General features: G+C 44.7%; 1 protein-coding gene across 19 annotated transcripts in view; it reads left to right on the top strand.

The window, feature by feature from the left end:
- The window catches only part of FBRSL1 (fibrosin like 1), a 508,705-nt gene extending 492,048 nt beyond the window's left edge, over positions 1-16,657 (top strand). For 15 of the 19 annotated variants that reach the window (XM_027652110.1, XM_027652125.1, XM_027652123.1 and 12 more), the window contains 8 exons: positions 2,293-2,364; positions 2,933-2,971; positions 3,819-3,890; positions 5,172-5,304; positions 8,444-8,521; positions 10,298-10,381; positions 11,384-11,618; positions 13,633-16,657. In XM_027652110.1, the coding sequence (XP_027507911.1) occupies positions 2,293-2,364; positions 2,933-2,971; positions 3,819-3,890; positions 5,172-5,304; positions 8,444-8,521; positions 10,298-10,381; positions 11,384-11,618; positions 13,633-14,866 (1,947 nt within the window). In that variant the 3' untranslated portion in view covers positions 14,867-16,657. The remainder of the gene's footprint in view (positions 1-2,292; positions 2,365-2,932; positions 2,972-3,818; positions 3,891-5,171; positions 5,305-8,443; positions 8,522-10,297; positions 10,382-11,383; positions 11,619-13,632) is intronic. The other 4 variants (XM_027652112.1, XM_027652129.1, XM_027652122.1 and 1 more) reach the window with 2 other exon arrangements.
- The last annotated feature ends 935 nt before the right edge of the window (positions 16,658-17,592 follow it).

Here is a 17,592-nt window from a genome sequence, read left to right as displayed (position 1 = left end):
ATGTGCTTCCCTCAGCAGTCTCCCTGATGTCAGTGCAAGTCAGTAATTAGCAACTGCTGCAAATAAGGCTTCTTACGACCTCCCCCCTTAACTTAATGTTTTTAGTGGAAGCTGGAGCATTTCCTCAGTGCCACCGAATGGAGTTCTGTGTGTAGTGGCTGCAGGCCTAGAAGAGGATCAGTTCATCAAAGCAGAGGGAGGAAGAGGGACAGAACACATCCATCCTTTGATGGAGTTTGTCTGCCAGTGTTAATTGTTGTTATTCTTGCAAGGGATGCCAGGGAATCCCTACAGACCCCGAGTTGTCAGGGTGTGAACTCGATCTTCCAAGAAAAGGAGTTGCACCAATAAGGTGGAAGTGCCAAATTCTGCTAGCAGGCTGCTAGGGCTGTGTTTTGCCATAAGGCTGCTTCCTCTTGATGAGGAGCTGCTGGTACACTGATGGCATGGGCTTCTGCTCTCCATCTTCATTACAGAGCTGCTCAGATTCCACCTCACTGTAAAATACCATTAGGCCAAGGAGAAGCATTTAACATAGCAAGAAAGGAAAAGTGAGCACAGACCCTTTACATTTTTAAGCAGTTCCTAGTGCTGTGTTATAACTAGCTTTTCATTCATTTTAATGATAGATACATCCAACATTTGCTAGCTTGAGTTTAAGCAGTGCAAGGTCACACTCTGGTGCCGTGGTTAATCACTGACATCACTTGATCTCTGGACTGTGCTGTATTTACATACAATCTAACATCTGAAAAAGACAGGGATAGCTTAAAAAGTGGATCTGCCACTTTGGTACATTATTTTACAGTTTCCTAGAGGAGACAGAGCTCAACTGCTAGGCAGAGCCACTCCAGTTATTGTTACTGCATCCTTTTTCCATGCTCTCTCCCTCCCAAGCTGTTTGACTAAAGCCTTCCTGATCACTGCAGACCTGATGACTTGGTTTTGGCACGCTGAGTCCTGCACTTCTCGCTTTCCAAAGCAGAGGTCTTGGTTTTGTTTTTCCCCTTCCCATGTCCGTTGCCTACAGCTGTGCAAGTCCACTGCACATAAATCCAGGCTGACGGTGAACTTCTCAGTGAGTTTCCCAAAGGCCATTTCTCACGAGCTAAGAACTTGAAAAGGTCAGAAGTATTCCGCTTACTTTGCTGGAGGAAGCATTCACGTCTTCCTCCAGGGGACAAAGGGACAGGATGACACCGTGCTATTAACATGTTGTGATCTTAAAGCTCTTGCCTGTATGATAGCTGTAACTTATTTGCCACCTTATATATACCTCAGCTGTCAGAGAGGCCTTGAGAGCTCAGCTCTGCCTGGGGAGTGCATTGGCTTACCTACACACACACACGAGAATTCTGTTCTTAATGAGTCTGGAAGTTACCAGCCTTAGACAAATGAAAACCTATCTTCCCTCCCACGCCTGTGATTATACTCATGCCTTGCACTGTTTGAAATCTACTATAATTTGACCTAAAATGTGAGCAAAGTAATCTCCTGGGGGATGAGGTTTAACCCTCCACACTCAGCTGTGCAGAGGCACCAGGTGCAGGAGCTCTGGGAGTGGGAGATGGATGAATGCCAGGGGGAGAAGATAAATGAGTTCTTGGGGATCATCTAGGACAGGGCAACAGGTGGGATCCGGAGGAGGAGGAACAGGGATTCATTCAATGAGGTGTTTAATTCTCGCTGGAAAATGATGGGATAAACAATGCAAAGCTATAAAAGACCCACAAGCACCTTCTAAGGTTTCTCATTTTGCCTTGTCCAAGCAAATAGATGGGCTGTTGCTGGTTTAGGCATTGTGTTACCTGGCCCCAGTCAAAGAGGGGCCGTGGTCCAGTGGGTGGAATATTCATGGGACTAGGATGCTCGAGTGGTTCTATTCCTGACTGCTGTACTGGCTGCTGCCTGACACATGGAGGGAGGCAGGCAGGCCACCTCTCTTGTCCTCTCTCCTACCTCCTGCCTGTTTTGTCTAAAGAATAAGCTTCTGGGGCAGGGACTGTCTCTTCCCATGCACTTGCACACTGCATAGCACAACGGGGTGTGATTTCAGTGGGGCTTAGGGGTGCTACTGGAATACTGTTGCTGCTGCTGAATAATATCAGATGACATGGTGGTTAAATGCTGTTGGCTGTCAGTAAGAGATAACATTTAGCACTAATGTAGCAACATGCGTGCTCAGAGCACAGTGCAAACATGTCCTAATTAATGCTGTTAACATCAGATAGAGATGTTAAATGTACTGCTGGTGTGATACAGTATTATTCACGCTCTATTCTTGTCTTTCAGACTTCAAACCCTATTGATGTAGCAGGTAGACCAGGCACAGTCCACCATACGCTGCTGCAGAAGACTCCAGGGGTAGGCAACAATATATAACCTTCATTTCAGCTTATCTGGCTTTACAGTAAACATAGGGATTGCTCATAAGAAAAGGGAGAGCAAGCTGGTGACCAAATTGGCCTCCAGACTCGGAACATGCAGTCAGGACAGAAGTTTCTTTTTCTGGTGAGACAGTAACCTCCACCAGTCATAAATTCAAAGGGATGTATTGGCTTCTTTAAACAAAGTCACAGGGAAATGGGGCAGGAAACCCCTTCAACATCTTTTCCCCTAAGCACTGCTTGGAGAGTAGTTTTATGTGCTCCATTTCAGAACGATTACAAGGTTCAGAAAAGCACTGGCACTGTTCAGTTGCTGGCATGAAGCTGCTTTGTTTATCATAAAATTCTACTGAGTTTGGTTCAAGGAATGAAAGAGAAGTTTTAAGCCTTCTTTAAGCCTTTTAGGTTTCCCATGTCACAGGGGACTTCTGTGGAACATTGCTTTCTAAATGCTTTTACTTGTTCAGAGGAAGGAAGTTCCCCACCTTTCTGTACACTGGCTAGTTTTAGAAAGACTGATTGTTTTATTTCTGCTTTTTCCATAGGTGTCAGACCCTTATAGGCCTCCAGTAAGAGTAAGTAAGGTTTGTGGGGGATTTTATATACATATTTATACACAGATGCTTTGAGTATTGTGCATGTGCTTTTGAAATTTAACATGTCCAGTAGAAAATTTCACACTAATCCTTCAGTTAAAGCAAAATGTCATCGTTAGCTCTTCGCTGCTTCTGATTAATAACGTTTAGGTTGAATCCCAGCCTTATTTTGCATCTATTTATGTGCATTAATAGTTCACGGTATGAAATAAGGGTCACAGAAATAAATGACTGTGCCATGGGCAGACATTCACCAGTGAGCAGATTCATGGTGGCTTAGGTCAATGTGCCTCTGATGTTCCACATAAACACCCTACAGTGAGTACCACAGCTCAGCAGAAAACAGTGACTTGTTCAGCTGTGGCACTGCTCATCCTGGTGATTGTTTGTCTGAACCCTTTTCCTCCCCAAAAGCAAGTAGCCATAATAACCACGCATGACTTAGCCTGCAGTGCAGCAGGGATGAATGAACAGGGCTCTTTTCAGAAGCAGAACTGTGAACTATTAGTTGCTTTCTCTTAAGCATGGCATACTGTTCTTTGCTGCCATTCATTTCAGTTCATGATGTGGGGAGTGCAAGTAGGAAAGAACAAGGCAGGGATCTCAGATGTCCATGAGATGAGGAAGATAGCCCACATTCTTCCTGTTTCCTTCTTAATTTAAACATCATCTGCTGCAGTACAGAAGAAGATGTTGATCACCCATTGTGCCGTTTCAGTAATCAGCCTTTCTCATTGCTTAGCTGCCTGGTTGACAGTGAGGGAAATGAAATGTTCTGTCTGATGTAGATTGCTAACGTATAAATTAATGTAAATTCTTGTGCTTTCCATTGCAGAAACCCGGGAAGTGGTGTGCAGTTCACGTACAGATCGCCTGGCAGATCTACCATCACCAGCAAAAGATGAAGGTAATTCAGACAGTCTCTGGAACAAAGCCAAGTCTTTTAGCTTACAGATTGTATTTTAGTGAGTAATGGGCAGGAAACAGTTACTGTGGTGATTCTCAAGCTTGCCCGTATTGATTAACTAATACTTACACTCTTTTAACATTTATTGTAGCAACCATAAAGTTTATATAAGGGCAAAGGAGCTGAGTTGAAGGGTAGCAGAATGAGCAGTAGATACTGAGTGCATGGCCAGAAAGAGACAAAGAAAGTGAGGGGGAGAGTAATATTTCCCCAAGTCCATCTTCTTTACAAAGCACACACGTTTAATGTCATTTCCCTTCTGTACCAGTACCTCCCGTGGAGGAGGTAATGAAATGGCTGATACAGTGAAGAACACATTAACAAAGCACAGAGCAGGGGAGGAGATTGATGGCTCCAGTGTTAGGGGTTGTGGAGCTTCCTGCACTGCTGTGATGTTGAGCAGAGGGAGGGGGTTAAAATTCAAGAGGTCACAGGACACAGGTACTCTGGTGTGCTGTTACAGGCTCTTGTGGCAGGAGGAGTAGCTGATAAGGGAGTTTGTGTAGGTTTTATTTTTTCATAGCCCCTGCTGTAGTTTTTTTGTTCCATTAATGAAGACTATTCAGTGCTTAAGTAGGTACACTGTCAGCAGTGCCTCTGCAAGTGAGGTATGTCCATGTATTTTTATAAGCAAATATATAATCTTTTGGGCTATTGAGAGACTTGTGTGACTTAAATGTGGTCCTGGCCGTGCTCACTTCTACAGGGCAAGGATAAAAATAGCCTCTGGAGGAGCCTCATGGCTTGCTTTATCCTTTGCCTCTTGCCTGCATACTGAGCTGTACTAGCTGCAGGAAGGGCACAGTGTGGGCACGTCTCTCTCTTTCAAATTGGAGAAGCAAAACAGACAAGTCCATCACCCAGCTCTCCAGACTCGTGTCGGCAGCTTTCTGCCCGCAGAGTAATTTTTGTCAGGCTGAGAGCACCGACTGATCCCGGGGTGCAGCACACTTGGTGTATCATGTTCCGTGCTCCAGTGTGTGCTGAGGGGCTGGGATCACTTCAGACCTTATCCGTGTGGATGGGGCCGGCAGCCGAGAGGCTGCGGAGCGAAATGGCCCCACAGATGCTGTCGGAGCACGGCTGTGTGACCCCAGACACGGCTGTCACTCTCACTAACTCTCCCTGGCAGGGCCAAGGAGGAATGAGCCTTAACTCCCTCTCTTTTTCTCCCATAAAAAAGGAAGTGTGTAACGAGATTGTTTTTATATCGTTTGACAGCAAATGCAGCTGGATCCCCACAAGCTAGAGATAGGTGGTAAACTTGACCTGTTCAGCAGACCTCCCGCCCCTGGAGTGTTTCCAGGCTTCCATTACCCACAAGATCTTGCCAGGCCTCTGTTTTCTACCACAGGTAAGGGAATATCATTACTTGTTGAAAAAAAATACCCAACAAACAGTCAGTATATGTCACGTGTGTCCCTACAGCTACACATGCCTCAAAAATAGGAGCAGGCAAGGTTGGTTCAGAGGGGTGTGGACGCTCTGGCCACCGCTGTGACCAGAGCTCTGCCACCACCTCCAGTGCAGGATCCTCTGCACGTCACTGAGCTGCAGCACTTGGCTTACATTCATGTCTGTGCAGCTGGTTCTTATGTGCCTGATTAATAGGCTATGGAGTGATTTTTAAAAGCGATTTTGACAAAACACTTGAAAATGTTTCCATTGCACAGGATTGGAAGTGGCCCCAGCCTCTTTCTTGCTTTTATATTTGCCATGTTCTTCTCAGCTCCTCCACTCACCAAGTTTCTGTTTGTTTTCTGAAAACAAGGGGTTTTTTGTAAAAGGAAAACTTCAATAACAGCATTGAAAATATCACAGAAGGTGTATTTGTGAAGTGTTTGGTTTTTAAATAGAAAATTCTCCTATGTGTTACAAAGTCCAGCAAACTCTAGGGCTTAAAATGGTATATATTGAATTTAAAAAAAAAAAAAAAACACAAAAAAAAAAACCAGAGAATTGAGTACAGTTCACATTGATCAATTGCTTTCCAATCTGTTGGAGAAGTAATTACAGTTATGCAGTTACCAAAGGGCATTAAGCTCCACTGTGCTGTTCTCACTGGCTCTGACCATGGGAGGCTGCAACTCTGACATTCTGGTTTAGGAGGTCACTGTGGATTCACATGGATATCTGTCTACCAAATGCCGAGTGTTGGCTTCATTCTGTTCTCAGGCTTAACTATCTCCCTCAACTTCTTTTTTTTTTTTTCTGTGCTTGAGATGCTAAAGTCTGTGTTCTGAATGAGCTGTATCAGTTGATGAGATGTAACTCAGCTCTTTATGTATGTAATTAATTGGCAAATAATGACATTTTCTTCCCTAGTGCTACTCTGGTTTTATGATGCAGTATTGCACAATCACCCTGAGTGCAGACATGGTCATATGCAGCCTTAGTTCAAGCTGTTGAGATGAATGAGGTTAGAATTCTGTCCCAAACATGACAGAAGAGCAACAGAGGAGGATCAAACTGAAATTTCTGTGAGAACTGAGTTTCAAATACAGATGTCAGATAGCTCTCAGGAACTCCACCAGTGCTTCAGTCTGTCTTTCTTCTCTGTATGTGCATGGAAATTCTGAAGCATCAAATGCACATTTCTAGGAGATATAATCAGTGCTGGTGCCAGCTCTACATCCTAGGGTGCTACCCTGTATTTTGGTCTCTATAAAGGTACTTTGATAGTACAGGGCCAGGATATTTATTGCATCTACTTGGATGCATAAGCACAGCTTATTTACAAACTCCTGGCTGTTTTCCTGTGGCAGGTGTATCCTTATCACTGTCCTCAGTCTGTCCTGTGTTGTCATTACAAGGACCTTATTTCATGCCTTGTTTTGCTACTTGAAGGCTGTTCTGGGCAGAGTTTACCCCAACAGGCAGAAAAGCTCTGGTCCAGTTGGTATCTGGAATTTTTTCTCTTAAAAGATGCGAGCTTTTCATTCACAAAAGCAAGAGGGGAAATAGCATGGAAGAGAAACATTAGAGAAAGCAAATTAATAGAAAACTTTCACTAGAGATAAACAACCTTACAGCAACTTGTCCGTGAGTGTATTAATCACAAGAGCCATCACACGGTAAATCTGGGTAAAGAGCGCTATCAACGTGAGCAAACACTGCAGCTGTAATAGAGAGATGAATAAATCTTTTACTCTGCAATATCCGAGGCATTCTTTTCACCTTATCGAGCACGTGTGCAGTTGGTGTGAATCATTGGTTCTGCTGCATTGCCTGGTTACTGTGGGAGACATAAGTTATCTTAGGGCCACCTGTCTCCAGGACGGATGTTGGGCTGCCTGGCAGACGCTACATTTAATAACTGCCTGACAGCCTGCAGTGCTGCTCCCGGCTTCCTCCAGAGGATTTTTTATTATCAGCCCATGTAGTTGAGTTTGTAAGCCGTCTCCTTTGAAGAAATCTCCCATCCATTATACACCTTCTGAAATCTTAAAGGATTAGAAAGATGACAGTCTCCATCCGTCTTGAAGCACTGGAGCAGTCAGAATGTTTATAGATAGGTACTAGATAGGCCTCGTTGCTGGGGTCTCTCTTAAGTTTCCTCAACTCATTTTCTGGCTGCTTAGGTTTGAGGTGCCCAAGCTGGCACCTCAGACAGAGCTCTGTCTCCTTCTCCAGTTTCATAGCCTGCTCATGTTCTGGACATGTGGCTGCTCGTGTTTGCTAGATTTCACCTGTTATTCTTCCCAGTATTAAGGGAAGTTAACTTTTTACCAACAAAGTATATGAGACAAGCACTATAAAGCTTTATGTAGACATTGGTCTGTTTTGCACGTGACTTAACATGTCCTCTGGAAAACGCTGCCTCTGCCATTATGTGGAATTACTAGTTTCTAACAAAATGAGACAGTGCACAGGTATGGCAGGTCTTGATTTCTGCGAGGGAGGCAGAAGTTGTGTTTGCATCCAGGCAGCATCTGAAGGTTTGCTCAGCAGTGGTGTTCCTTTCCCACGAGGAAGCACAGCACCATGGCAATGAGCAGTGTCTGGGAAAGGGAAAAAAATACCACAGGGGGAGCCTGTGGATGCAGAGACAGATGTGAGAGCGTGGATGGAGCTCCCATGGGAGAGGCATGATTGATGTTCCCTGCGTGCCTGTCATTAACTGGTGTTTCATATAGACTCTAATCAGTCACTTCCAAGCATCTTCTGTCTGAGCCCATAACCTGAGCTGACCCTTTTTAATGTAAACACAGAGTAGTGACTGAAAATGTCAGACAAAGAGATTCGCTTCCTTCTTACTACAGGTGAGCAGCAGCACTCAGTGCAAGGTCTCCTCCTGCCTCCTAGTGCCCACAGGCTCCTCCATAGGGCTCTTGGAGAAATCCTGCCTGTTTGCTTGCTCAGCTGGTGTTTGGGGTCTTCCCCTGCCTTTGCTGTGTTTAAATCTGACCATTGCATCCAGTTCCTGAATGTCAGGGCCTCTGAGTGCACGAGGAGTTTTGCTCCTGAACTAAAAAGGGACCTTGTTCTCACAGGTGCGACACATCCAGCCACCACCCCTTTTGGTCCTTCCCCTCACCACAGCAGTTTCCTGCCTACAAACCACTTGGCAGGTAAGTGTAAGTAAACCCTGCCTTCACCTCTATACCTCTGACCCATTCCTGGCTCTCCAGCGTGGTCCTGCACTGTAGCACTGCGGGAGGGAAGGGCTTAGACTGCCTCAGCATCCAGAAGCTGGCCAGCTCCTCACCCCTGCCAGCTCCCAGCACATCCCCCTGCTGTCCCCCAGAGGAGAGGGGCAGGATTGGCAGACCTTCTCCTGCAAGAGAAGAGGGCATTGCAGAGCAGTCACCTCTGTCACTGCTGGGGCACTGCACAGCAGCCAAAATGGGAGCTGCAGAGCCCTTCTCTGCTGCTGAATATGCCCAAGGAAATGGGGGAAATTTATGCAAAGGTACCTCAGACAAGCTGCAGCCTCAACTGGGCTCCTCCCCTACCATTTCCCACCGATGAAAGTTCTTGGCTATGCTCTTTAAAAGAGTTCAGGGAACAGTTCCTGGCAAATAGCTGTTCTGCACATTTTGCCAGCCTTTCAGTTTCCTAATTGGCAGTAAGTAGAGCCTGATTTTCTCAAATTTCCTCATTTTAGAAGCTCGCAAGCAGCTCATTGCCAATTAAAGTTCAAGCTCTGTTGATTAATGTTTTAGTAACACTCATCCAATCAGTAAATGTGGCGTGCCACATGACCTAGTAGACTTTTTTTCTGTTGCAAATACCCAGATTTACATCAATTCCTGAACATTCTGTCAAAATTAACTATCTCTACCGAGTCACTCAACTACTTAATATCAAAGAGGAAGGGCAAGAACATCTATTTTAAAATAAGTAAATAAGCAAATAGCTGTTTGCTCAAAGATCCAAGCTATTTGTACCATTTGCCTTGATATTTTAAATATCATGATACCTGTGAGGAAGTGGAGAGCAACACATCTCCTCTAACATGGCAAATTAAAGACCTTAGAGGGGCAATCAGAGAGCCAGTGGGCAGAAGGAGGAGTTGTTTAGAGAGCAGTAGGAAAGAAAACAAGTACACTGGTAAGATTTAACCCATAGCTGTCTCTGGAGAAACCCGGGTCGGGTTATATACTCTCAGAGAGGAACCTCTTCTGGTGATGGACACATTTACTGGGGGGGAAAAAAGAAGGCAGGACTGTTTATAAAGTGCCAGTAGCCAAATAGTCAGATACTTGGCTAGGAAAGGCAAGATAAATCTTCTGCCTCGAAGGATACAAACCTCCCATTCCTTTGTTGTAGTAGATTCTAAGACTGTGCTGTTATTCCCACCACCACTGGGATGAAGGAAGCTGTTATGGGAGAGGATTTTGGCACAAACAGGACAAAGTTAGTTGGCATAAGGATGGATGTCATTAGCAATTAGCTGAGAACTGTCTCTATGCAATATTACAAAAAGAGTAGGGAATTGTTTGTAGAAACAAGACAATGCATCCCCTCAAGTGCTGGCCGAGGAGCCTGCTGAGATTCTTCTTTTGAGGCAATTGCAATGCTTCTGCTGTTAGTACTGATAAGAAAGGAGAGTTATAGCTCAGCAGCAGCCACCCTAATTTCAGCTATTAGACCTTAATTTCTAGCTCGCTTCTGACTGGCATACAAAAGTTTATTACAGCACCTGTTTGCAGAGTGAGCACTGAATCCCTTCTCCATTTTAACATGATGGGAATTTTCTGTGCAAAGAACCTTGCAATGAGAAGGATCAGCTTAAAGTCTGGCCTAATCCTACTTGGATTCAGACCGTTAAGAAGGGGAGGGGTGCGTTTCATTCTCCAACATTCTTGGCTAAATGCCTGCTAAATCCCTGTTTGCCTTTCCAGATCCATTTAGCAGGTCAAGCACCTTCAGCGGCCTTGGGAACTTAGGCAGCAATGCCTTTGGAGGATTAGGCAGTCATGCTCTGAGTAAGTACTGGCTGGGTTACTGCAGACAAACATCCCTTCCAGAAAAGCCACATGCTAATATTTACAGCAGCTGGTGGTAGTTTTTAAAGAAGTTTAATTCCTAACCTCCATTCTCCTATCTGAAAACACTGCACCTAAGATTTCCAGGTCTCTGCGGTGGGAGCTTTTCTGCATGTCACAGAGATCAGTAGCTGTGCTCTGTCTCCTCTCTGCTGAAGGCTGGTACCTTGTGTGCTTGCAGAGGTACTGGAGCTGCAAGACCCTGAGCTCTGGGACCCTGTGGGCACCTAAAGTCACACCCTTCAGCAGCGAAGACACATAGTGGAACAGCTACTGATACTCATTCAGCACACAGACCTCCTCTGTAACCACTGTCTGAAGTTTAAATTGCCTGTATAAAATAATTTTACTTCAAAAACATGTTACCTGTAGGCAAAACATGCTTGAGAGCCACACATAAGAGAGTATGCTTATGCATCTCATGGTGCAACAGGAATCAGCTGCAGATGGATGGAGGAAAATCAAGTGACTGTTCTGAAAAGCCTTACAGCCAAGTTCTATGTTTATACACACGCATACATACCACCAAATAGTCTGGTTTCGTTAACAAAAACTTCCCTGAATCCTCAGCTGGAGGCAGCTGATTGCTTGTAACTACCCAGAAATTAAAGTTTCTGCCAGTGAGAGGAGCTGAGGAAAAATACTGCTTTTGTGCTGGAACCCTTGCCTGGGGTGGGGGGAGAAGAGAAGCTGGGCATTGTCAGTTGTCTCTGAGTTACCGAGATGTGTGGTTAGAGCTTCCTCCACCAACAGCCTTAAAAAGAGCTGGTGGATCTTACACCCGCTGTTGGCATTATCTGTGTCCACTTGCCAGAAGCTCCCCCTCGCCATTAAAAAGTCTTGAAAGGACAGTTCTGGTTGTGATTAGTATTGTGAAAAATGTCTTTGTAATCCCTGGCTTTGAACTGTTTTTAACTCTTCCTCCCCCTGCCGCTGTTCCAGCTCACAACAACATTTTTACCCACAAAGATGGCCCAAACCTGCAGAATTTCAACAATCCCCACGAGCCATGGAACAGACTCCACCGGACCCCACCGTCCTTCCCAACACCTCCCCAGTGGCCCAAGCCCACGGATTCGGAGCGAAGCTCCTCAGTGACAAACCATGACAGGGACAGGGAGCGGGAGCCTGAGAAGAGGGATCTCTCTCTGAGCAAGGACGACAGAGACAAAGAGAGGTGAGCAGCCTGGGCTTCTGAGCACTTCCTTCTGGGACTGTTTTTCCTCTATGTTTTTTCTGATTTTTCTAAAGTGTTGCTTGTCCTTAAAAGCAGCTGATAGGCCTTTGCCTCAGATAAGCACAAGCGACACACAAAGGAAAAAAAAAACCTCTTTGCCTTTTAGGATTTTTCCTCTGTGGAAATAAGCCAGTCCCTGCCAGTAGGTTAATAAAAAGCACCAGGCTGAGGAATTAAGTGTGTTGCTGTGTTTTCAGGGGATACTTGGCTGTTTTCAATGCAGCTGCTTTAGGATTGCTGTGGTATTCTGAAATCATGAAGGGTAGCATTGTGATGGGTCCTTTGGAGACAGTCATAGTTCTCATTAATGTACAGATATGCTGATGAATTCAAATGTTAGCTGGACATTAACGAGATAAAAATGCAAATGCCTGTATCTGGAGCAGTGTGCATGAATCCATTAGCAAAACTGATCTTAAAAATTGCATTGTAGGCAAACCCTTATTAACAATGACAGGACTGTATCACCTGGGCTATAGTTACTTCATTAGCTTCCAGTTATATGATTTTAAAGCTGTGAAGCCCTTTATATTTCAGAGCCCAGTTGTCTCCAACAGGCTACTTCTTTGTAGGCAATAACAGCCTGCAAGTCTTAGATGTGTGTGCTTGACTGGTGTTAGGGGGTTCATAGCTTGCCTGGAGTGCTTTTAATGAGATCTTCAGGCAGTACTTGTGAACAAGATTACATGGAAGCAATAGGCTGAAAATCATCTTGCTTCAAATGTTAAATTCTCTGGCACTCCTTGCACGGATAGGAAGCTCCCTTCTTGGCTGTAGTGGAATTCATTTGCAAACCGAGGTTACTTTACTCTCGAGGGTGCTCACCTAGGGGTTAACAGCTCTATTACATTTCTCTTAATTCAGCTTAAGCTGTCCCCAGCATCCCTGTTTGGTCATGGTTTTCATAGACCACATCCTTGACCAGCAATCAGGACGTCCACAGAGGAAGAAATCTGGGTAGCAAATGTAATCATAAGAGATAAATACTTACACAGCTCCCCAAAACACCTCCAGCTTTCAGTACTCAGGTTTTACAGCTCTGGAAAGCAAACCCAGCTTAAAACTTAGGTGTCAGTGAGCCTCTCAGCTGCATAATGCAGTTCTCTCAATCACATCATCATATTTTGCATTTAAAGTGTCTCTCATTCAGAGCAAAGTGCTTTTAGAAGGTGAGCATTATTTATTCCCCTCTTAAAGAGGTGGGATTAACTGTGACTAATTGGCTTGCTCAGAGGCAGAGGTGCAGTTGAAACGTAAACCCTTGTGCCTCTCTGAACTGAGGACGTTGTCATCAAACCCCTTGTTCATCATGGCAGGTCCTCTTGAAACAGAGGTCAATTACTCAGGTTCATGGATGTTTCTCCTGAAGCACCTGGGTTACCTGCAAGAACTGCCAACAGCAAAAACTCCTGCAGCTCCCAGGGAAAATCAGCCTCATCTTATGGGTGCTTCCAGTGGCCATGGCTGTCTTTGGAAGGACCTGCATACATCTCTGTAGGCTCCTGGTTTGTGTGCCTGGATCCGTGTTTTAGGAAAGAAACCTGAGTTAAGAGTTCTACAGCTGAGAAGATCATTGTCTGGCAGCAAGATGTATACATGAACACACAGTAGGCATTTTTAAAGTTAAAATAAGCTGACTAGAATTCTTTTTTCCCACCATTTCCCAGTGAGGTGGTCTTTCTCTTAGGGTGAATATAGTATTCTTTCAAACACATCCCCAATCTGGTCCGAAATTTGTGGACATTTGACTTTTTTTTTTCCTATGTAGTATGTAAAGGCAGGTAGTGCATGTCCTTTGGTGTAGCATCACAGCTATAGCTAAAGCAGAGCTTTCCAAATCATTTTCCAAGCAATCTTGGAAGTTTACAGCTGGACACCGCACTGTGCATGTCCCACATCGCGGGTGTGTTTGTTCACACAAAACCAAGGATGTACCTTCTCTCTCTTTTTGCAGAGACCTCATGGATAAAAACAGACATTCAAACAGATCCTCACCGGCATCAGCTCCAGTGACACATCAGATAAGCAATCTCATCCGCAGCAACAGCCAGACCTCCAGCGATCCCATCAGGCAGGTCAGCCTCGGGGAGAGGGAAAGGTCCAAGGAACCCGAGCGGGAGCACCCGGAGCGGCTGCGAGAGCCGCCCATAGCAGAACACAAGATCAAAGAGAGCCGTTCCCCGGTGAAGGAAACTCCAAGCCATGAAAAGAGACCCTCTGAGGACAACACAAAGCCAGTGATCCAGTCTGTATCCCCATACAGCAAACCTGCACTAAGTGAGAGCCTGAAGCTTACCAATCTAATGAGCAAGGACATGGAGAGAAAGACGGAGCTTCCCAGTGACCTCCAGAAGATTAAGAATGACATCAAAGTCAAAGAGGAGAGGAAGGAAGACAGTGACGTGCTGGTGGTAGGGTCTGAGCCTTCACAGCACTCCCGATCAGTGGAGCATCCCCCACCACCTACTCTCCATGGATTATCATTGCCTCACTCAATGGCTGCCTCCATGCCCATCTCCATGGGCAGCGTGCACCAGATGAACAACATGAATGTCCTGGACCGCAGCAGGATGATGACCCCGCTTATAGGCATGAACCCTTTGTCAGGAAGAGAGAGGCTGCCACATCCTGGATTTTCCTGGGACCCGATGCGGGACCCGTTGCGAGATGCCTACCGGAGCTTAGACCTGCACCGTCGAATGGACTTCCAGCTCCGGACGGATCCTATCCATAGGTTTCCTACCACCTCTGGCTTTTATGACCACGAGCGATCCTATAGAGACAGGGAACCACACGACTACAACCACGAGAACCTTCTTGAAGCCCGCCGAGAGCAGGAGCGGTTGCGGCAAGTGGAGGAGCGGGAGCGCTTGCACTTACGGGAAGAACTTGAGCGTGCCAGAATGCACCACTTGCACTCGTCCCCCATCGAAAGCCACCTGGCACACGTGCCATCCTTCATGCCTCATTTAAGCGGGATGCATTACCCCAGACTGAGTCCATCCACTGCCATGCACAACGGGATTTTAAACAGGAACCCGCCGACCGCAGCGCTGAGCGCGCCACCGCCTCTCGTACCAGCCAGCAGCACCAGACCTGCCTCCCCACGCAGGACTACCCCACTCACAAACTCAGAGTCCAGGGACTACTCCCCCTCTAGGAACCCCAAAGAAGTAGAGGCACGATAGTCCCCGACATTGAATTTTAAACTTCACCTGTACATAAAACAAAACAAGCAAGCAAGCAAACAAACAAACAAACAAACAAACAAACCCCACAAACAGGGAAAAAAAAAAACAAAAAAAAAAAAAAACCAACAAACCTTTTACAAAATGCACTGCTGTAAACTTTTTTTTTTTTAATGTAAAATTTGTAGAAGTTAAGCACATTTCCATAAATAACGGGGTTGGGGACTTTCCAACAAGAAGGTTGCTGAGAATGGGAATTTAATATATAGGTATTGATTTTTGGTTTTGTTTTTTGTTTCTGTGCTAAAAAAAAAAAAAATGAGTTGAGAATATCAAGTTTGTACATTTTTTCCCAAATGTGAGAAACATTTTTAATGGATTTGTATTTTTTTTAATTTTGTGCTCTTTATTCACTTAAAAAAAGAGAAGAAATTTTGCTTTTGTTTTTAGTTAAATTTGCATTTTAAAGGCCTCAGATCCTTAAGAAAAAAATACCCAGGGTTTCTTAAAAGTATTATTTATGGAAATACTGTAGTTTTACAGTCCACTGTGAGGTTCCCTTCTGAGGCCAATTGATCACTTACCTTGGTACTTTGGAACCGAAGTTACAGATATATATTAAAATATTAATAATAATAATAATGTACAAAACTGTTTGTTTTTTGCCTTATTATATTATGCAGAAATTTAAGAGGAATTTTTTTTGACTTCTTGTTTTAAACAAAAAAAAGAAAAAAAAAGAAAACAAACTGTAAATACTCTGTTAATATAAATGTACACCAATATTAAATTCTTAACATAGGTAGAACTTTATAAAAATGGTTTCTAGAACCACTCTGGTTATTTCTTAACATGGTTACAACTCATACTCTTGTCACAGTCAGAAATTCACACTCAGAAAGCTAAGTACGGCATATATACTTCAACTATGCAAGAACTCGGAGGCAGGTCTTAGTGGATGTTGGGGGGAGGAAGGTTTTAAAAAAAATAAAATAAAAAAAAAAAAAACAACCCAAAAACAACCAACTCGCAACTCTGGAGACAGAATGGCAATGGCATGTGAACAGGAAGAAGGATGCTTGTGTTTAACAAAAAAAAAAAAAAAAAAAAAAAGAGAGAGACTGAATTTTTTTGTACAAACACAAGGGACAGTTCGTCAAGGAAAGAGAGAGACACACGCTCCTGGAAGGGAATTTTGGTTTCCTACTTTTCAAGCTGGCAAAAGCAGATGGAACTGGCACAGTACCATGCGGCAGACCCTTTCCTTATTTTTTTTTCCTTTTTTTTTTCTCTTTTTTTGTGTTGTGGGCAGGATCGCTGGCAAGCAAGGACAATTTTCCGTGGACCCCTTGTGCTAATTGTGCAGTGTTCTTATTGGAATCTGTATACAAGACAAAGTAGAATTTTAGGAGTGCAAAAAAAAAAAGTCTAATGGTTGATTAAAAAAAAAGAAATTCTGATATATTATCTATAGTACATGAAGACCATAAGCAAATGTTTGTTTCAGTGTGGTTCTGCCTTGAACTGCTTTTTGGCATGATTTATTTTTTATTTCCAATTTTACTTTTCATCCATATGTAAATTTTGCCATGTTTTACTTGCTGTACCATCCCCCCTTCCCTTATTTTATTTTTCAGTGTCCATGTTTTATATATCCTGGGCTTTTTCTCTCTAGTTAATTCAGCCATCCGCTACTATTTTCTTGGCTCTGTAACTCTTGTTTCCCCCCCCTCCCCATCCTCCCCCCTGCACCCCCTGTAATTTTAAACATTCAGTTTCCTTGTAGATCAATGAAGATAAATACAACATTGATTTTGGATGAAAAAGGCAGTTGAGTGTTTGTGTGTCGTAGCCAGCGCTGTTGACTCGAGGCTAATGGTTTATTGACGGCTGGGAGGAGGCAGCTGGCAGGAGGGGCTGGTGCTGGGAGAGGGGTTTTGGTTCTGCTTGAGAATCTTTTTTCCCTGGTGCTGGGAGAGGGATTTTTGGTTCTGCTTGTGAATCTTTCCCGGCAGAAGGACCGTGGCCCATCGGATGCCCGGAGGCCGCCGCTGTGGCGATCAGGATTTGGGGAGTGGGGCAGTGCTCCCCTGGCTCTGCAGCTTCTCACCCCACGACACTGGGGCACCTCAGGCTCTGCACACCGTGGGCTGCTCCCATGTCTGCTGCCAGGGGGGAAGAAGGACAGAAAAGGAAGCAGAGCCCCTGTGCAGCAGCTCGTTTGAAGGGATCGCGCTGCCGGCATCGCTCCGGGAAGGTTCTCGCCTCGAGCGCTGTTCTCCACTTGCCTTCCCCATTTGCTTCCCCAGCTTTTCCCATAGGCTGAGAGCAGCCATCTGCAGGGGGATGGAACAGTGCCCCAAGCCCCCCTCGTGCTCAGGGACTGATTTAACGGTGGGCGACTGTGCTTTAACAGCATGTTACAGCTTCTGGTTGTGAGTTTGCGTGTGACTAAATTACTGAGCATAAAAAAATAAAATGAAATAAAATAGCAGGGTCCTTAATCTCATGAAAGGAGGCTTAAAACAAAATAGGCATTAAAAATCAGCACCTGCTCTCCCAGCTGAAATTGGAGGAACATAGAACACATGGTGGATGTGAAAAGCGTGTTGGACTCAGCAGAAAGATATTCCTAATGCTGGCTCAGGGGGGTTGTAATTCTCCCAGTGCCAGTGTCCAACATGGGATCTTTCCTGACACCACCACTAACATGGACCTGCATAAAT

The sequence above is a fragment of the Corapipo altera genome, unplaced genomic scaffold (genome assembly GCF_003945725.1).
Source record: "Corapipo altera isolate COAL_440 unplaced genomic scaffold, ASM394572v1 67, whole genome shotgun sequence".
In the NCBI taxonomy this organism is placed as follows: Eukaryota; Metazoa; Chordata; class Aves; order Passeriformes; family Pipridae; genus Corapipo; species Corapipo altera.
Note: the sequence above shows the minus strand (reverse complement) of the source record. Positions and strands in the feature narration are given on the sequence as shown.